This window comes from Aulonocara sp. 'chitande type north' Nkhata Bay, linkage group LG3, assembly GCF_057382095.1.
Source record: "Aulonocara sp. 'chitande type north' Nkhata Bay isolate Kocher_YH1m ecotype deep benthic linkage group LG3, A_spYH_male_GT1.1, whole genome shotgun sequence".
Classification (NCBI taxonomy): Eukaryota; Metazoa; Chordata; class Actinopteri; order Cichliformes; family Cichlidae; genus Aulonocara; species Aulonocara sp. 'chitande type north' Nkhata Bay.
In genome coordinates, this window is record NC_141346.1 from 49,739,527 (window position 1) to 49,760,772 (window position 21,246).

General features: G+C 40.6%; 2 protein-coding genes across 2 annotated transcripts in view; one reads left to right on the forward strand and one right to left on the reverse strand.

Annotated features, from left to right (window-relative positions):
• Positions 1-819, forward strand: part of LOC147336024 (urea transporter 2) — a 22,070-nt gene extending 21,251 nt beyond the window's left edge. Inside the window, exon 8 of the mRNA XM_086284779.1 lies at positions 14-819. Coding sequence (XP_086140905.1) covers positions 14-196 — 183 coding nt within the window. The 3' untranslated portion in view covers positions 197-819. The remainder of the gene's footprint in view (positions 1-13) is intronic.
• LOC147336025 (protein O-GlcNAcase) lies at positions 538-21,168 on the reverse strand. Its single transcript, XM_086284778.1, has 17 exons — positions 20,677-21,168; positions 17,614-17,665; positions 13,491-13,588; positions 12,886-13,016; positions 12,634-12,805; positions 12,415-12,513; positions 10,933-11,202; positions 10,026-10,112; positions 9,281-9,756; positions 8,999-9,173; positions 7,559-7,615; positions 7,150-7,235; positions 6,906-7,010; positions 6,571-6,662; positions 6,280-6,469; positions 4,518-4,677; positions 538-4,114 (listed from the first exon to the last, which is right to left on the reverse strand). The coding sequence occupies exons 1-17, from the start codon at positions 20,714-20,716 to the stop codon at positions 3,978-3,980; spliced, it is 2,427 nt and encodes an 808-aa protein (XP_086140904.1). The 5' UTR covers positions 20,717-21,168; the 3' UTR covers positions 538-3,977.
• Between the last annotated feature and the right edge of the window lie 78 nt (positions 21,169-21,246).

Below are 21,246 nucleotides of genomic sequence, written 5' to 3' on the forward strand. Positions count from 1 at the left end.
TTTTTCTGCCAAGGTTGGTCTGCCAGCATGCAGCTGGGCAGCTACTCTGGTGGCCACACTGATGTTGCTGTTGACCGGCAGTTTAGCAGCGTACCGCATCCCGACTGGTCAAGTGAGAGCTCCTGAACGCAACCTGCAGTTGCGAAGCCAATGGGAAGCTGGAAACACAGAAGAAAGGGAGAGCGCAGATGTGTAGCGTGAGGATAGACATGCACCTGTGTACGCAGCACTGTATCTGGACTGTCATGTTGTTAGCTGGATGGAGTAGACCATAAAAGTTTTAGGTAAACATTCTCATGTCAGCATAGGCTTGTTAAAGATGGTGAACACTTTACTGAACACTTTAAGGAGGAGTTCATTCTATATTTTGCCCACAGTGTGGCAATTAAGGCACAGTAGTGAATTGATCAGTTGTCTTTACATAAATGTATGTATTCAAACCTGACCATTTCTATTAAATATGTCAAATATTCCACTCTGATTAGCCCCCTGTATTATTTTCCTCAAATGACACACAAAGCCGACAGAAACAGGCACTTTAAAGGGAAAGAAAACCTCTTTTAATAAGCATGAAAATCAACAAGTCAATAAAATCATGTTTTTTTGGGTTTTTTTTTTAAATGACAGTTTTACTGTTATTGTCAATAAAAACACAGACTGAATTCTAGTTTGTTTTTTGTTTTTTTTGGTAGGTTTTTTTTTTCCAACTCGTTCATTACCCTGCATAGACATACAACAGCACTCCACTGGAACTCACTGTAAACACAGACCATACATGTTGCTCAATGCAGGCAGGAAACTGGATAATGAGACGCTGAATTTAACTGTGGTCAGCTGCGTAGGCCTGGAATTTAAAGGCAACTGCTTTTATTATTATTACTTTTATCATTATTATTATTACTATTATTCTTATGACACTTGTTAAAAATTCTCCCAAATCAAAAACATTGTAGTTCACTACGCTTTCTTTTTTCACAGTGCTCCATGTTGCCTGTGTAGATTGTTCACGTACATATATTTCCCATCATCACCCTAAACACGCACGCCTACATTCACACACGCACTTTTAAATTAGAAAAAAATAATAATAACACTGAATTTCCATAAAGGTGAAACAACAGCGTTCTGCAACAAACAATGTGACATCTTCTCTAAAGATTTCCTCTACATCATGCATATTTTGCTGCCTTTTTTTTACTCTTCTACACAATTATCAGATCTGGGACTACATGAAGTACTTAACAGACAATGCTGATGAAGCTGGTAAGAAGAAGAAACTTACAAAAGTGCCTTTCAGTCTGTGATTGATCGAGCATAATAGTTAAAAAAAGTAGAAATATAAATACCTGCACAAACAGTAGTTGCGTCTTCTTAAGCTGCATTACAAAAAAAGAACATTCATAGTTCTACATACTTTAAGTTGAAGATTTGATTGTGAGTGTCATTGTGCTTGTTTAGAATGAGTGTGTGTGTTTGTGTTTGTATGTGCACACGGGCACGTGTGTGTGTGTGTGTGTGTGTGTTAATCGCAAAGCTGGAAATCACCAACTGTACTTGGAACATTATACATGACGATGCTTCAGGCCCACCACTGCTGACCAATCACAATCTTGTGGTGTCATGAAGTGACACCTTCAGGGCTTCTTGAAAGGCTTTCCAACATCTGGTTAATGTTTTGAAAACTCCAACATTTTCTCAAACTGTTTAATTGCATAATTCTAACTTAACTTTAAAAAATGAAGAGGGCCGCTAAGTCAAACAATGATGATTTATCAATGGCTTTTGGTTTCATGTGCAACATAAACCCCAGAGTCCTGGGTGAAAGTCCTGTGGTTAACACAGTGAAGCACCATAACGTGCCCTTTATCTTTCTCCTTTTTCTGGCTCTCTGCGCTTTTGTCTGACTTCCTAACTGCCTTTTCATACGTCTTTAAGCTATGACATCACAACAACATGATTGGCCAGTTGCAGTAACAGTCCTGGAAAAGCAATAATTGTATTTTATTTACTAATAGTCATGGAAAGTTGTAGAAACAACATCTATGTAATGATGAGACAGACCTGTGTTCACTGCTGTTTAGAATAGAGGCAGAACCACAAAGTTGTCTTGGTTTGTATTTTTTTTTTTGGCACTCACTCACACATGCATACATCTCATACAAAATACACACGCGTACCACCACCTAGGCCAGTGTGTAGCGGTTTTTACACACTGACAATGTCTGTAAGATCTGACAGCTGTATAAATTTTGCCAAATGAGGGAGCGGTATCAGTTATATCTAACTCAAATATGTGTAAACTTTAGATTGTGTATGTGTCTGAGTGTGTGTTACTGTGTTTCTCATGAATTTTAGCACGCATGCGTTTGCATTTTCTTGTTTTGTTCCTACGTCATAACAGCTACAATGGCTGTCCACAAAAAATCATGTATGTTCAAGCATGCCAGTACAATGGTATTTGTTTGTGTCCCTATTCTCTGAACAGCCACACAGTTTTTTGTTCTTCATGCACGTAAACATTCATCTAATCTAAGCGAGTGTAAACAGTGATGCCAGCCTAGTTCTGATTTGATGTTAGCATACTTTTTAAACCAGCAGGACAGGCACTGGAAAACATCCTAAATTTAAACAGGAAAAAGAAAACGACCATTTATAAACAAAGCGAAGAGAGGAGGACGCTAGGTTAGCCACAGAAGCTTTTCCCTGGGCAAGTTTTGTAAAGGATTATTTCATCTTGACTTAGAAGTAGTTTGAAGATTGACAACACGCTCCGTGAGTGGTTAATATGAAGCTACGGCTAGTTTAGCACGCTGGAAGCAGGGAGACAGGCATGTCTACCTCAGTCCAAAGCTGACAACATCTGCCTACCAGCACCAAGCTCGGTCATTACATTAAATATCACCTCAGTCGGGACCACTTTGTACAAAAGAACACAGTTATTTCCATCTGCAGTAACTTCTGTTGGGCAGCATGGCTTGTTTCTGGGACTTTCTTGCCTTTTTCGGGTGTACACATGGAAAATTTAAGGCAGGAAAAGCATCACCAAGACCACAGATATGGTACTAATTATGCCAGACACAAGCTGAAAGGAGGAGCTAGGGTGGAGGTAGTGTGCAAAGTGTTTTGTATGCACAGCAACTCTGGGCAAGCTATAGAAGCTTAAATAGGATCCTCTGTAGCTAATTACATGTGTAGAAGAGTCTGGCAATGAAATCAGCACTCCTAAGCCCAAGACTCCCAAAACATTACTATGGCTATATTTAAGAAATAATTGGACGCGTTAGTCTTTGGACAGAGAGCAGGTAGAGTACAAAGAGGTTTCTTTTTTTGTCAACAATGCATGGCTGCAATTTCAGAAAATTAACCTGATGAAAGCGGTGCAAATAAATCAAACTAGTAGTGTTGTCAGCTTAAAACTCCGCAAAAATAAGCAAATAAGAAAAAGTACTAAAAAACTCAATAACACTGATTATTCCAGCTTTAAAAAAAGATGCATACATGTATGATGAAAAGACCTACGGCCCACAGAGCTGCTTGGATCGAGCACTCCGCTACAATCTCAAACTCTTCTGTTGCTCACTTTCTTTGAGAAATCTTCTAATCCTCAGTCGTGGATGGAATCTGAGAGAGATTAGCACAGCCCTGCTGAAGGTTTAAACTCTAAGCTTATTTTATATTTTGTAAATCCCTCCAAAAGCTCTGGGTTGATCCCCATTACTGCCACACAGACTCAAAGGAATCCAGAATTGTCACTCAAAATAAGGTTTCTTCTCTTGATGGAGAAAAATATGGACCTCACTTCTTGGCAAAGCACAGTTGTTTATGTCTGTGCCGTGCACACTGCATTTCTAACACCTCTCTGTGCATAAGTGCCTTTGTGTATCTACCACATCAGTGCAAATGTCTTTGTTGTTTGTCGTGGTGTGTTTGTGTGCCTGTGTGTGTGAGATCATGTGAGTGTTTTGTGTGTTCTATGTTCACAGCAGCCGTCCCAGCACCACCCCCTCCCTGCTTCTGGCTTCTCCCCTGAGGATCTCCAGGAAGCCCAGTTTAGTCAAGAACTCCAGCCTCTGACGGTCTGTTGGCTGCACCTCACAGAACACACCCTGAGAACCTAGACACACACACACCGTGCAAAATGGCAAAGCAAAGAGGCAGTCATTGACAGATCAGTTTTTCTCCAAGAATAAATCATACAAATATACAAGCAACATATAAATAACAGACTTACATAACAAAATCCCTTTACACAGTCTAAAGAAGCAACATAATCAGCAATTACAACTAATAACTCATATTTAATGGTGTGAAAACAACTACAGGTAGCTTTTCCCTTAAACCCTTCTTGCATTATTGGAGTATTCTTCCACCCTCCACATGTCTTTTCTGCTCTTTTCTCATCCTCTAATCCTTTTACTTATCCTTGAGGGTATAAGCGCATACGGATTCATGCTAATATATGCAGCAGAATTTTATTTAACAAAAGACACACTCGCAAACACACACGTGGAGCTTACCATTGGCCTTTAGCGCAGTGAGGAGGGCGGTGAGCAGGGTGCGGCTGATGCTGATGTCCACCAGCTCGGGCAGGGCGTCCAGTCGCAACTGCGAGGGAAAGTGGTAGAGCAGCGAGTCTGGGTACTCGCCCTGATCCTCCTCCATCAGCTGAATCAGGTCCTGCACAAAGGAGAGCAGAGGCACAGATGCACTTTCACATGTTGCAGAAGATTGTTCTTCCTCCAGCTGCCACTAGATGTTACCAATTAGGCACGTTTGGTACCAGACTCGTTTCCAGTTACCCAGCAACCTTAAAACCTTACAATGAATACAAACACACAGTAAAACACTAATTATCATTACAAATTAGGATTTGCTGACGCTACATTTTAAGTGTACAAGTACTGCCTGGTGGCCCCAGCAGACACTCCTTAATCAGCAGCTTTTATATTTATATGCAAAGACTTCTGGGATGAGTCTAATGTACTTCCTGTCTCAGAAGCTGATGAGCATTTTTCTTGGAACTGAGTTAGCTAACAGCAACTAGATTTCAAGTGAGGTAATGTAATAAGCAGCTATTTGTATAACATACCAGTAATATGTAACTATGTGACACAAAACAGGAGGAAAATAATTAAATGTTCTCTATAAACAGATAAATGCTTATGAATATGTAGCATCGGTCGATGAGGGAGGCCATTTTTGGTAGATTCTTTAACCCATTTGTAACCCACTTGTATTCCTGACCAATCAAATTTGAGCATACTATGGCTGAATGTTAGTAAACAGTCCCTGTGGAGAGAAAAATGCAAGCTCAATCCAAGATTTTGACAATCGTTTTTTCTTTGTTTTCATTTTGCTGCATTTGTAAACACTGACCAGTAGATGGAACTGGAGGCGCTGGCGTGGATATCTACTGGCTACACTGGAAGCCTCTTAAGGTGCCAGCCCTCCCAACTGAGCGGACTAACCGATGGATTCCTAGATCGAACATTCTTGTTCCCTAGCCAGTTTGCATGTGACGAAAGCTTTCAGCTGGTAAACTTTAAATTTGTCTGCACCTGTGGCTGCCTGCTGACGTGTGAATGATCCACAGCATAGCTGTCAGTTTGCTCTGTGATGCACAGAGCGGCTAAATGAATCCTCCACACATGTCAGAGTTTGACTCTGTCTGCTGCTCACCACCATTTATGCTTGGCTCTTTGCCAGAGATCACTGAACAGTGATGATGGGCAAAAACACTGTACTTCAGTTCTCAATAACCATTCTGTATTTTAAAGCACTTAAATCCTTACCTTCCCCATATTTGCCATATTTCTCTTTTTATTAACAATTAGTCACATTCACATGACAGCAGCTGGTAAATCTGAATGCACCGTTCGCAAGTTTACACACTAACCCGCTGATACAGAAAACAGGCCCACTAAAGACAGAAGGAATACTGCAGGTGGCCCTTAGACACATACTAAATTAAATCATTAAATCCGGTCTGTGTGTGTGTGTGTGTGTGTGTGTGTGTGTGTGTGTGTGTGTGTTATTGTCTTTGTCTACCTATGTGTTCCACCTAACTCCCAGCGACTTATTGCCCTGCACAGAGGAATCCAGACGGTGTGACAGCAGGTACTCATAAGTCTTAAGTTAATGTGCGTAATGTAAAACTGGTCTGTCGGGTATGTTTATAGCTTTGTGTACTCTGTGAGCATTTATGTTTCAGCATAGGGTGTCAACCAAAAAGAGAGGTTTAACTGACTTCTTGTGAGAGGGTAAAACCCACGTATTCACCTGGGTGTTTGGATGTGTGCCGTTCATTTTTGGTGGGTATTTGTCCCTCATGGCGGGTATCCAGCTGGCCTGGCACCGCTTGGCAAAGGAGCGAACATCCAAGATGCCTAACACACAGCCGCAAACGCCCAGCTCATCCTCCAAGATGAAGCTGTACTCGGGGCACAAAGCTAGGCATGGTCCAAGACATCTAAGAGAGTGAAATCAAGTGTTATTGATTTGATACAGTATTTGACAAATCGTTGCACATTTCCTGATTGAGTTTCTTTTCTCTCTCACACGCAGACACACCTGTCTCCTATGACATCTGGATGAGCAGCACTAGACTCTGGCCCACCCTGTGTCCTCAGGTGAAGTTGGCGGACCATTCGATACAGCTCCACCTAAGTACACAACCATTAAACCATGTGTCTTCCCACACCAATGTTTAAATGTTGAACTAAAAATCTACGACTTTTAACAATTTAAATTTCCACCTGAAAGTTCCACCTACATGATCTACTGGTTTGCTCCCTGATTGTTTAATGCAACTGTAAAAGCTAACACATGACTTTCCAATTCCCCTTTTGTTTAACCTCTTTGCCAGTTGTGCTATGTCAAGAGTTTCTGTGTGTGGGTGAGACTACCTTGTCTTTGCTGTGGTAGGGCCTGATGTTGTAGAGGCGAGTGGTAGGGAAGAGAGGAGGAGGATGAGTAAAAAGTTCACTGCTGCTCCCTACTGGGAGAAGCATCTGCACACAACATGGGGAAAAAAACATGCACACACATTAGGCAGTTTTAGGGGGCTTGACTTGATAGAGCAGAGTAAAATATTGTCAAGAATTTAAGAAGAGATACATCACGAATGGCATCTGAAATATAACACACTACCTGCACCTCCCCTGACACGCCCCCTTTGAACGCCCATGGCTCAGACTCTACTCCCAATTGGTCCGCTCCCGTGGTCTTCCCACACCCTAACACAGAAAAAAACAATCATATGTGACAGGCTACATCACATGTTCAGGGCCAGTGAAATACCAGAAAAGTTACCAGTGCACATAGAGAATGATCGCGCAGCTTGAAAATTTTATGTCGAGCAAAAAACTGTAGAGCTTTACAGCATTACAGCACCACAAGAGACGCTCGCTGAAATAAACTTGTCATAAAAAATTCAGTCCTCCCTATCAGCTGGGCTCCACTGAGCTCGAGCTGAGAAGTAATGACTGAGTTTTGTAGTAATTTATTTCAGGCCCAGATACAAAAAGTTTAAAGACCATCAGAGATCAGGCTTACTCACATTGGAAGCAGTTCCTCCAGGAGCCGAGGGCAGAGCTGTCACTCAACACTCGTCCATCTGAGTGAGTAAATGGGCACGTTAGAGCGTAAGAGAAAAATGAGCCACAGACAATGACTGGCAATAATCTACAAAACCGCTGATTCCACCAGTGTCCTCTCTTAACATAAGTACTGAATACAGTACAGTATATAGTATGTGCTACATTATATAATGCTATAAATAATAGAGCAGAGACTATAGGGCATACGACTAAAATAGTAATCATACAACCGGACAGTAGATAAATTATTATTGGATACACAAAACAATAGTAATCTGTTACATGCAATATTATACAATACTATAGTATACTATTATTGTATTCTACAGCAGAATATTATGTTGAGCTCTTACACTATAGCACTATAATACTACACAGTTTCTCAATATAACATCAGTTCAATAGCATGGTAAACTATATACTGCAGCGTGCTTCTAGTATACTAGGACCAAGTGGTATACTTCTACTATGCTGTTATGCTCTGTTCTGCTACTGTAGGGTAGCACTGTAATATTTATTTATCTAGTATTCTTTAATTAACTTAACCTAATTATCACATCCAGACAAAGCACTTTGCAAGCAGTTAAGTGGGCACGTCTGTACTTTCTCAAGTTCAAGTGAAACACATTGTGTAACAACTGTACCTCACATGTGGCACAATTGCTGTGGGATAGCTGTAACAGCACAGAATTTCAGTGGAAACTTGTTTGAATGTGAGCGACAAATAACTTCCTCCTTTAATACCTTAAAGCAAGAAACAGGAGTGAACATTCTGCCGTTCTACATGTATATCTATCTATAGTTATCTATTTATCTGTCTATATATAGATAACTCCCTGTCCACTTCCTTCAGCTAAGCTTGTCTCAGTTCATTAACAGAAATATCTGATCAGCTCACAAATTTAAGTTTAAGTGATTTTAAGTGATTTACGTGCCATGCCTTGAAGCACTCCTGTCTGCTTAGAACAGGAAAGTGCAGCTACAGTTCAAACTTGGACAAATAAAAGATTGTTAAGCTATTGCCTGGTCTGATGAGTTGATTTCTCCTACAATATTCCAATGTTACAGTCAGAATTTGGTGTAAACAAAATGAAAGGAAGGATCCTGCATTATCTGGTAGCCTTAGTGTAAGAGTGTGGGGAAGTTTTTCCTATTTAAATGGCACAGCCTGCCTGAGTATTGTTACTAACCATGTCCATCCATTTATGGCCACAGTGATACGTCTTCTGACAGCTGCTTCCAGCAGGACAACGCACCGTTTTGGTGTTTCTTGAATGTGATAATATGAGTTCAATGTACTTAAATGGCCTCATTATCATGGCACATTCTCGTACAGCAGGGAAGATCAAACCAGTGCAGAGTCCAGTGATAGTATAGCAGTATATTGCTTCTGTCCTTACCAAGCCAGCATATAAATGCCTTTGCCACCAGAGCTGTGTTCCTCAAGTCCCACACATAAGGGTAAAGGTCATAGAGCACAGCCCTGTTGTTCCCACCCACGACACTGCAGTGGAGCTGCGCTATGTCTTCACACAGAGAAAGAAACCTGGAGGCCCGCCCACGCCATTCATCAACCTGAGGACATAGTAAAAAAAAAAACATTATGTTGTTCTTTCTCACGTGTAACGTACACGACCAATCCAAGTACCTCAACAAAAACTCCCCTCATAATCCTCACCGACCTTTTGAGGTGCTGCCTTCTTGCTGTTAGTACTGACCAGCTGGCAGTTTGTTTTCAGCCAGGTCAGATCCTGCAGTAGCTTCTGGGCTGATGGGCCGTGCTCGTGAGGGAGATAATGAAGACCAACCAGCAGCCGCACCTGCGACTCACTTAGCAGACCTTTCCCACCGCAGAGCCCATGAACCTGGGCTTTCTGTCCCCGACCTCCAGCTGCAGGTGCTCCAGGCTTAGTTCCTGGAGGTTGCTGGATCGGTTGGCAAGACTGGTATGATTTCCTTTTTTCCCACTCTCGTCCTTCCCTCTCCCCATTGACTTTAGTGGGTGAGGACGGAGGGGAGCTGGAATTCAGGGGGAAGACTGGGAGTTTGGCCACAGTAGAGGTTCCTCTGAAGGTGGAAGGACAGTCAGATCTGTCAGGAGTTTTACAGTGAGATGTTGGGACAGAGGCACGCTGGTCTGTCCTTGTGTTCTGCCGGCCTACAATTATCATGGAAATAAAAAACACGCACAGGTTGTGTGTTTGAGTAACAACACTACACTGAATATAAACTGCAATAATTCATCAGTGTTTAAACATAGATAGATAGATAGATAGATAGATAGATAGATAGATAGATAGATAGATAGATAGATAGATAGATAGATAGATAGATAGATAGATAGATAGATAGATAGATAGATAGATAGATAGATAGATAGATAGATAGATAGATAGATAGATAGATAGATAGATAGATAGATTTTACCAGCTTGTAAAGGTTGGTTGAGTTCTTCCATCCAGTCTTTCAGTGCAGCAGACAGAGCTCTATCAGGACAGTACTCACACTCCTCATCTGGCAGACACACAGCAATGCATTGACAACCAAAAACAGCCACACCTTGCATACTCGTTCTGTAATGGTTATTAGCTTACACGACACTATAAGGAAATTATTACAGGTATGCACAACAAAACCTGCCGTAACAATTAAAATTTTTCTCATCTCTTCTTCTGAAAGCCTCTTTTGTCCTCCAGCCTACCGCTCAGTTTTTCCTCCGCAGAGGGACCGGGCTCTCTCCTCATTTCCTCCTCCATCACACCGTGCAATTATTCCTCAATCATCACCTCTCCCCCACCCAGTCTTCAGAACATCACACGCTACACTGCTTCTCTGTTTCTCTGCATTTTACTCTCATGGTAAATGAGATGCAATGAATATGAACAACATATCAAATGATGCTGAGCCCCACTTTTACAGATGCGTGACAGGAATTCTTACATTACACTTCGAACACATAACTTATTATACACCGTGTGAGAAAGACTAATGAAATGACTTAAAGTCACAATGTTTTAACAGCTTTTACAATAAAGGCAGATTGAGGCTGGTGAAACTGTGTAGGCTGAAAGCTTAACAAGTGACTTTAGAACAACAGATGGAGCTTTAACTTTGCTTATTTGGTAGGTAATATCAGACACAATGGCTGTCTGGTGGTCAAAATGATGCTAGTTGCCAAGCAACACGGGCTTATTAAACATTTCTCCTGAAGCGATGGGACTAACTGTACATGGATGTGGTCTGGCAGAGACAATATTAGTTTATTAACTCAGGACATCTCCTGTCTCATCATACTCCCTCACTCCATCTGCCTTCCCTCAGTTGGATCCCTCACCTTTCGTATCCTCTTTCCCAGCTCTGTGCCAGCTTCCCAGCGTGTGGAGCGGGATGTAGTTGGCTTCAAACTCACAGTTGGGGTTAAGCAGCAGGCCCCTGAGATGGTTCTTAAGCTGAGGCTCTCGACCCTTAAAGGGCCCCAAAAACAGGCGCCTGGAGTCATAGTCATTTGCGTGCAGATTGTCCCAGATAAGTGGGGGGCGTTGGAGGACTGACTCCACCTCAGCCAGGGATTCCAGTGAGAGTTTCCTGGAAATGACCTTACTGCCTGTGGAAAGAGAAAGCCCAGTGCTCAAAAATCTGTTAACCATTTTCCATTTAAAAGGTTTACATTAGGACAGCTAAATAAATAAACCTACAGTCAGATAACAATGTTACTGTGAAATACTTACAAGGTGCTTACAGTACGTTTTAATGACACGCACCTAAAATATTTCTACAAGCTTTGATGCATATTTGGCATGCAGAGCAATGTCCCTGTTCTGGTCCTCCTGGAGGGACTGGTTGTTTCTCATTCAAACTAGAAGGGCTGCTGGCTCTGCTCCAAATCACATTAAACCATTGGAATACAAACTTGTGTCTGTTCCAGTTAACGTTATGGGCTTTGTAATGAGCTACAGATTCTATTATGAATCTTAAACTTTTCGGTGCTTTTGTGTTTTTGAAGGTTTTTCTCTGTGTTCCTTCTGTTCCTTCTGCTTCAGCCCCTCTTTTTTGGTGAGGTCTGAGTTCATTCTGTCTCTCTTTCGATTTACTCCCTCCTTCACTTTGAAGGTTAGTTTCTCATGTGAGCTTTTGCATTTTTTTCTTTCCCGTTTTTCTTCTCCCACCTTCCTAAATGCTTGACTTCACCTGCAGGTTACAGGCCTTCCCTCTCTAGTGTCAATCTATCAGGCTCTTGCTGCAACTCCCTTGTGTTTCTAATCACTTATGTTTTGAGCCTTTCATCTGAGTTTGGTTTCTTTGTGCCCTATTTGGTCTTTTGATTTTCATTTTTGAACTACAGTACGGACTTCCTGCCCCATATTTCCAGCACCACCTGTTTAGAAGGATTTTGTAGTAGTAAATTGTGACAGTTTTCAGCAGAATCAAGTCCAATAACAGATAAGCAATTAAGGAAACGCACAGAAAAAAAACAGGTACACCACATGCATATATTGTCCACATAAAACAATGTCAGAGCACCATATAAGTTAGCTAACCATTGAATTCAATTATTTTAAATTGGACAAGTGCCATTGCCAACATGACCTAAGGCCTATAGACCTGCTGCAGGTCTCACTAGTGAAACAAAAGTCACTGTTCTGAGCAATGAAGATTATATCTGCAATATGCAAGTGGCACAGATTGAGTAAAACTTGTCATGGCTGAACACAGACAGTGCTTCAAGTACTATAAATATAAAATAATATGAAATCAGCACTAAAATTGTAGTTCACAGGGTCACAATAAAAAAATATATAACAAATATACATCTTACCTGTCCATATTACTGTTATGTTAGGCAGCAGGTCCTCTCCCACAGTTTGCAGGTAGGGAGACTTGGATACACTGGGAGAACAGAGAGAACCACAGTACTCTACACAGAGAGGGAGAAAAGCAGTGATATTTAATGAAGAGGCAAATATAAAAAGTGCTCATGTTACATTTTTTTGTATAATTTTCAGTCCTGTAACAAGTCCTCAATCTACAAGCCTACCTGTAGGGCAGAACAGGAAGACAGGCGGTTCCCCCAGGAACCGATAAATCTCATTAGTTACTGTGACCTGAGCGTGGGCAAATGAAGTGAAGGCCTCGCTGTCGGCTTGACACATGGAGTGATCAATGTCATCGAACAGAATGGCAAATGCCTGGCAACCCAGGTCTGATACCTGGACAGAGTGATGAGGTTGAGTTTAAAGAATACAGAAATCAATGAAACTTCTGTAGTAGATGACCTCGTGTAGCCTACCTGTCTTAGCTTGCGTTTAAGTAGAGTCAAGTCACAGGAAGAAGAGAAGACTATGTCCTGACCAGGAGACAGCGCATAAACAAACCTGAGGCCTCTTGACTGGGCCTCTACAATGAGAGTACGCAGCTGACCTGAGAGGATGAGAAAAGTGGAAAAATACTAAACATGAATTTTAAAACAGGCCAAAAATGTATTTAAACACTGATTGAAGATGTCTGAATATTTTGTTTTCACTTTTTTTATATGACAAGATTACATACTAAATCCTGAGCTGCGTTATAATGTGTACTGACATTTCCCTTCCCCTCTTTTTATGTATCTTTGTGGAAATCAGCTTGACTCTCGCAGTAAAAGGTGCAATAAAAAATATAATGGACATCATAAAAACTGTAGACGCTTTATGATCACAATGAAACATACATTTAATGCCAAAAGGGAAATTTCAGAATGTGTCAGAGACGTTCTGCTATACTAGTGTACAATGAATCAATAGTCTGATTGTGCGCTTGTGGTTCCCCTTTAAATAGATTAAATTGGTTTTACAGCTTTCAGGAAACCATGGATGCCCACATGAGTGAAAATTTGCTATGGTTAGAGGTCCTTACCCTCCTCTTCAGGAGAATAGACTTCTCTCCACAACAGTCTATGTTTCAGGTCATCTTTCGGACCGTACAGGTAGGTGTTCAACCCCCAGTGCTGCATCCTGATGGAGAAAGACATGACCAGATGGGTCACATGTTGTCACAATGCTCACACTCAGAGTTTTTATTTATTAACCTTTATTTAACCAGGAAGATCCCATTGAGATTAAAAATCTCTTTTTCAAGGGAGACCTGGCCAAGATAGGCAGCAGCAGATGTCTCACAGTTACAGAAATTACTCAAACACAGGCAGCAACAACACACATGCAACAATAAGTGAAAGAATACAAATAAAATAAAAAATAAAATTCAAATAAAAATAAAAAAGTCAGTTAAAATGACAATCAATCTAATTGAAACAGTTACATGTTATGGACTTGGCCTCAAGGATTCGTAGTTTAGATTTAAAAGCACTTAATGAAATGAATTCAGTCATTTTCCATTCCTTCTGCAGTTTGTTCCAGGCCAAGGGTGCTAAATGGACAAAAGCTCTTTTACCAAGTTCAGAGCCAGGAAACAAAAAAGCTGCTGAAAAATCACAGCTGCTGTGACTCACCACAGGATGGTAATGTAATGTACTTGCATTTATGTAGTGTTTTCCCACTCAAGTCACATTTTTAACCACACACTTATATAGACTCAAAGCACTTTATGGTCAGTGTAGAATAATCAGTTAATCTAACATGCATGTGTCTGGACTACAGGAGGAAACTGGAATACTCAAAGGAAACCTGCATAGTTATTCAATTGGTTGAATAGCTTTTAGTTTCAGGAAGCCATGGAGTGAAAAAAAGCTTAACAAATTAAAAGATGGCTCGAGTGACAAGTAGAGTAAATTCCAAAAAGGCCAGAATTGGGACTCATATCAGGAACCTTCTTGCTGTGAGTTGCCAATTCTAACCAGTGCAGCATCATGCAGCCTGGTGGGCTGCAGTAGTTGAATTTTTGGTTGTTTTTTTTGGTTGTTTTTTAATAATAATACTCCTTAGAGTTAAGTTACAGTTACTCTCCCATATACCACATTTGTATTTGGGAGTAGCTCACACTTAGGTATGAATTAGAGTCACTGCTTTCTGGTGCAGTTCATGAATCCATACTTCTAAATGGCTGAATATGGATTAAACCACCATAAATATTTTGTATATTTAACTGTTAGTCACTTGACTCATCTTATATATTTTGAAGCTAGAGGTTGAGCTCAGGCAGAAGTTTCAGGGGTGAGGCAGGACTTGGGTTTCTGTGCATGATTTTAGGTATTGCATACAATTTAAACAATTCAAGAAAAGTAGCAGCAATCTAGTAATTTGTGACTTGAATGTTTGCACTGGGCACAGAAAAGACAACCTCAAACAAAAACATCCTAGTAAAGTTTATGACAAGTTACCGGATAAATGGTTCAGAATATATCAATGGCCCAAACTAATAATAGTGAAATAATCTGAATCAAGGCCCCAGCAAAGACATGCTAGAGGACAAAGAAAGAAGTGACGGTATCGTGTAGAAAAAAGAAAAGGAAGCAGGGGGACAATGACAAAACAATGAGGCAAGAACAGACCAATGTGGAATTTGTAGCTATCTTCACAAATTGTGCAGATTACCGTAGGCAGGTGTGTCTGCCAGCAGAAAAGAATGGATGACGTCACTAGGAAATCACACTCTGCAAAATCAGCTGCTTTGGTGTATTTCTGCATTATTTCTTCACTTCAACATATCGTGCTGGACTTGCTCTGTGTAAGCGTACATATCATTCAACATCCAACCCATGGAGCGAGACAGAGTGATAGAGACAGAATTGGCGCTAAGAGCGAAGACAGGAGGGGAAAAAAACAAACAAAAAAAGTGGATCTGGCTGCAAGAAAATAGATCCACAATATCGATCGAGAGTCTCCAAGGCTGTCTCAGTTACAGGAAATGACCTCCTGAATTATAAATAGAGCATAGTACTAAGAGGGAAACAATACCAACATCATTCATACACGCACAAATATACAAACATGAACACTGCTTTGTCTCTGTACATGGACCGGCTCTTGTCTTTCTTGTCATTTTGTAGGTTTGCTGTGCTCTCGATCTCTCTCTCTCTCTGCTTCACTTCCTGCACAGATGGTAAGTCGCCTCCACAAAGCTGCATCCTACCTCCCTCAAACACACAGTCACACACACACAATTACATACTGTACACGCATCCACGGCCAATCTTACGCAACATTCAGCGTATGATTTTTGCCTGCACCCCACACTGGAGTCTAAAAAAGCTTGTCTATAAATAAACCTGGAGCCCACACACTCAGCTGCAGCTACGCAGAAGTTTTGGAAAATAAATTAATTCTCTTTATAAAGCATCCACTGCCTCGTTACCCAGTTTTCTGCATCCTCCCAATGCAGTGCAAGTTTATAGATAGATTTGAGCAACTTACAAAACTGCTGATCATGTCTTTTCTTTCTTTTTCACAATCCAAAACCTTCTAAATCACAATAACAAGCACAAACAACGAGCCTTAAAAAAACTGGAAATATATCATGCGCATATATCATTCAATGGCAGTGGAAAGAAGAGAAGCAGGGGGACCTACCCTCTCTGGGGATGCAGACGGCTGTGACTATTGGCTGCTGAGCAACACAACTGTGTCACAGCTCCCAACAGGGATTTATGCTGCTCCGCTTGTACTTAACATCAAGATTTAATCAGTCTTATGAGGTGGGCAAATGTGAACATACATAAAAAGGGATTGCCTCATTGTTAATTAGTGCAGTCGTTTGTATTTAACTCGCTGTTGTTGCTTTATTGTTGTGTTCCTGATGGCTACTTCCTGAATGGACAAGAAAATGCCGCTTTGAATGTGTGCTGAAAAATAGTCTATTAGTATTCTGCCTCTGCTGTCATGAAAATCACTGGGAGGTGATTCATGCTGAAAGAGCTTGTCTCTCTTTGTGAGCTGATCAAACTGTTAATGAAAAGTGCTGTGGCCCACTCAATAAGGAGCTATTTTTGCCTTCGTTTAGTCAAGATTTGAACCCCAACAGTGTTGCCTTTAAATTAGATTCCTGCCTCTGATAGCAGCCTTACTCTTAAGAACATTTGATTACCCAGAACGTTGATTTTATCTGGCTTAAACAGCATTTGTCTTCCGTTTTTAAGTTGTTGTCATGCTGGGACTGCACTGTATCACTCCAACCACCTGAAGAGTGTGATGGTCCTTGAAAGCTTCTTCATTGCAGAGCTTCATGCTCAGCAGATAATAGTTTATGTGCAGACACTTAAAGGGGAGCTAACCTGCTCATTTCAAGCTTGAATTTCTAATTCTTAGACTAAATTTAACCTTTATTTAACTTATGCTGGGCCTTGGTGCAACCCATCAGCTCATCCATTTTCCATTTAGCTCATCTTGTAATAATATCCGTCCCCTCTCTCAGCAAACCTTCTTCTGATTGGCTGCCTCTTTCAAAGAAAAGGTTTGAATAAAAGGTAGGTGGGGCTTCTGTGCTTCTGTGGATTACTAGACATACACTGATGTGTATGACAGGAAATAAAGAGGAGCATAAAAGGTATCCCTTGAATAATGGGGCACTTTAATTATATGATATTATCATTTTAATAACTTGACCTTTGATAAATTTCCCACTGCAGCGTTGGAAATGCATTGCACCAGAGTAAAAACTTCGCAAAATAAGTTTTAACATCAAAGATGGTAAAAGAAGATGTTTTGAACCTCTTTCTTAATCCTTTCACTATAACAAGATGTAGTGTCTGCCTCTCCTTTCCCCTCCTGTCACCCATAGCTGAGCACTGAGGATGAAGCTGTCCTTTGCTATGGAATCATTCTGCCTCAGTAATTTCTCTCTGAAGCTGTGCTTGGCACTGAAATAGAGGTTTGGATCTGGTTTCAGCCTAAAGGCATCAAGTCAGCAGCTCCTGAGCCCACACTGTTTTGGGGAAAAGAAGATCAGCGACACAGAAACATCCCGTCTGACCAGGGTTAGAAGACATATGCATGCTCACCTGTGCTCACAGACTGTGCATACAAAAGAGGGAAAGCAGGGATGCAGAAAAAGCACGAATATCTTGATGAAGTGTTGGGAGACTTACCACTGGAAGAGTACTTTCCTCTGATCCATAGACCAAGGCCTCCCATAAAAACCTGATGAGGAAAAATACAGAACTGAGTGCACGCAGATAACTGAATCACTTGGATGAAAAGATGATTGTGTTAATGCACACTCAAATGAGATCGTCAATGACTTCCTCACTTGCTATCACATGATTCAACAGTAAACATGAAATTTACACTGCAGTCTCACATTTATACACAAAAGGAAAAGGTCTTTGACTATAACCTTTCAGCGCATGCAATTGCAATTTAAAACAATGTGCTTGTTGGTTAACAATATTGTTTGATACACATATATGTATGGCATTTAACTCCTAATTAATGCAGCGTTTATTCACAAATCAGAGAATTACTGGACACTGTTAGCAGCTGCATTTCTGTAAAGTACAGCTACACAAAATGTTTCTTCCCATGCTTATGTGGTCACATGCCTGCTGCGTTTGGCACAGCCATAATTCATTTCCAACTACACTCTCCATCACAGCTTCTATTCTTAGAAATGGGAGCATCTCCAGTGTCCCTCTTCCTCCTTTGTGTTTTGAATAAGTCTGCAATGTGTGTGTATGTGCGAGTGTCTGTGTACAGTAAATGAGTCAGAGTAAAAATTAAATCAGATACACTTACAATTTTGACTGCTTTCTCCTGCTAAATACCTTTGGGGAATTGGTTTTATATTGGTGTGCATGGGTATGGCATGTCTGCATATGTGTCCTGTGTAAAGCTGCCCACCAAGCCAAACCCAATTACTACCTCTGCTGGATGCCACCACAGGGATGAGCATGTACAGGAATAAGTAATGTGTGTGCAGCACCACTTTGGTAGAAATTCATAGAGTTATAAAGCTGAGACGGTGGACAGACCAAAAAGTACACAAACAATGAATCAACTCACATAAAATGAATCTGCAACAATTTTAAATTTTAATCAGTGACCATTTAAAAAAATTCCCTAAGCAAAAACATGAAAGCAGTTCAGCTCCCTGTTTTATATTCCTGTGAACTGTATATTTTTGGAGTTAACTCAAATCACTCATTACAGCCAAGGTGTGCAGAAGCGCATCTCTGAACACACAGCAAACATTCAAGCAGATATGCTACAGCAGCAGAAGACCACACCAGGTGCTACACCTGACAACTGAAACAGGAAACTGAGTCTACAGTTTCCACAGGGTCACCAAATTCCAAAGAAAATTGGAAAAATGTTTCCTGGTCTGATGAGTCTGTTATATTCATCTGGTAGAGTCAGAATTTGGTATAGAAAACATGAGCACATGGATCCACAGTTCAAGCTACTTGTGGGGTGTAATGGAGTGGAGGATATTTTTCTGGCACATTTTGGGCCACCTCTTACCAATTGAGCATCATTTAAATATCACAGATTGTCTGAGAGTTGTTGATGACCATGTCCATCCCTTTGTGACCACAGTGCACCCATCTGCTGATGACTGCTTCCAGCAGGATAACACGCCATGTCAAAAAGCTCAAATCATCTCTAACTGGCTTCTTGGAAACAAAAATGAGTTCATTGTACTCAAACAGCCTCCACAGCCATCAGATCTCAATCTGCCAACAAATCCACAGCCACCGTACGATTCTGTCATGTCAATATGGACCAAAATCTCTGGGGATTGTTTCCAGCACTTTGTTGAATCCATGCCATGAACAATTAATTCAGTTCAACCCAGTACTAGCAAGACGTAGCTAATAAAGTGACTGGTGAGTGGTGATACTATAAAAGACAAAATAAACTGTTGAAGCGTGATATCAAAGCTACTGCATGAAAAGTGACACAGAAAAAACAAAATAAATTAATGCCGTTTTGCAGGGAATAATTAAAAAGAAACACTTGAGACAACTTTTTATTATAGGTTGTCAATTTCTTTTCAGTAATTACACCCTGATGATTAAAAATAATCACATAAATGTCTGTCAGTACACATTGTTTGTCATTGGCTTCTATGTTGAACACGAACGTTTCCTCTTCACACAATGCTGTAGAAATGATACTTGGTATCATTTAGAAATGGTATCTGCGTTGTCTGCACATGTACTAGAGGAGCATTACCGTGCAGATAATGCATGTAGTCAAGTAGTATCTTCAAAGCAAGCTGCTAACTAGGTTTTTGAAATATTTGTTGTCATGTACCAATGACCCTATAATGTTGAACGTCTGCTTGTCTACCAACAGACTGGGAGTTTCTTCTGGGCAGTCACTTTGCCGTTTGTGAGGACTGCACTCTTATCCTTAATGTGACTGGAACCACTGTGGACTTCACCTTTCACAGCTGTTCTTCTTTCTGGCTCTGGTTCTACTCATTTCATACCATGTCATAATTTGCTGGCTCTGTGTGAGTGTGGTGGTTATGGAATATAATGATGGGACTTTGCTGGTAAAAAAAAGTACGAGGTGTGTCACCATTCCCAATATGTCCTTTTGCAGTATCCTCGTAGCTTGTGTCATTCCAGTTCTTCTCTTCTTTGGTGATTTCTTTCATTGTCCTGTCAACACTACCATCATTATATATATATATATATATATATATATATATATATATATATATATATAGATATATATATATATATATATATATATATATATATATATATAGATATATATATATATATATATATATATATATATATATAGATATATATATATATATATATATATATATATATATATATATATATATATACATATATATATATCATCATCATCTTCTTCTTCTTCTTCTTTTTCATTGTGTTTCCTTAGGTTGGAGCCTAAGGAAACACAATGAAGACTGTATTGAACGTTTTTCATTGCTTGCTTTTTCATCCCCACTTCAAGCCTGACTGATCACCACTAGATCTTTTTAAAAACCCTTTTCATCCCACCAAGGCCCGTTTTCACACACACGCCCCTCACACACGTCTCGAGTAGGTAAAGAAAAATGTTCGGTTGTGGATATAGGTCAAATGGTGGTCTGTTTAAAAGCAGCCCCCCGAGGAAAAAAAAATCACATGATCTGACAGGTCGATCTGGAAGTCGAGCGCTCTTACCTTCCACCACCCCACAAAGGAACTGCTTCTTCTCCTCCATTCTGGCCTCCCTCCGCTTCCAGTCGGCCCCTAAGGAGCGAGGGCAGACAAGATGCTCTGCCTATCCTGTCAGCTTAGATCCCGGGGATAGTCTTCATGCCTCTTCTCGATCTGCTTCCACCTCCTCCTCTTTTCCTTTTCTACACAGCGCTGATGCTCCCGTGCTGCGTTCAGGTGCTCAAGCGAACCTCGTACTTTTTTTTTACCAGCAAAGTGCCGAGTAATTTCAGAAAAATGTTAACACAACATACAACCCACTAACAATTTAAATGATCCCGTTAAAGAGGTGGGTATAGGTTAAAAAACAAAAAACAAAAAAAACCACGATATTTTACTGACAATACAAGAGAATGAAGATGATGGAAATCAGCCAGGACAAGTCATTAAATATCTGTTAAATGTAGGTGTGTAAATCCACAAAGAACTGTGAACCTCAGCAGCAGTAGTATCACAGGTCATCTGCTCACAGCCTGTACACTAAGAAAATCTACTGGAGCACTCAATAGAAATAATTGTGAGACGTGATTATGT

Coding starts and splice junctions, on each gene's coding strand:
- LOC147336025 (XM_086284778.1), bottom strand. CDS start 20,716: ATGGAGGAGAAGAAGCAGTTCCTTTGTGGGGTGGTGGAAG. Junction 7,011..7,149: donor GCGTGTCAGGGGAGGTGCAG/GTAGTGTGTTAT, acceptor TGTTGTGTGCAG/ATGCTTCTCCCAGTAGGGAG. Junction 6,663..6,905: donor CCTACCACAGCAAAGACAAG/GTAGTCTCACCC, acceptor TTGTGTACTTAG/GTGGAGCTGTATCGAATGGT.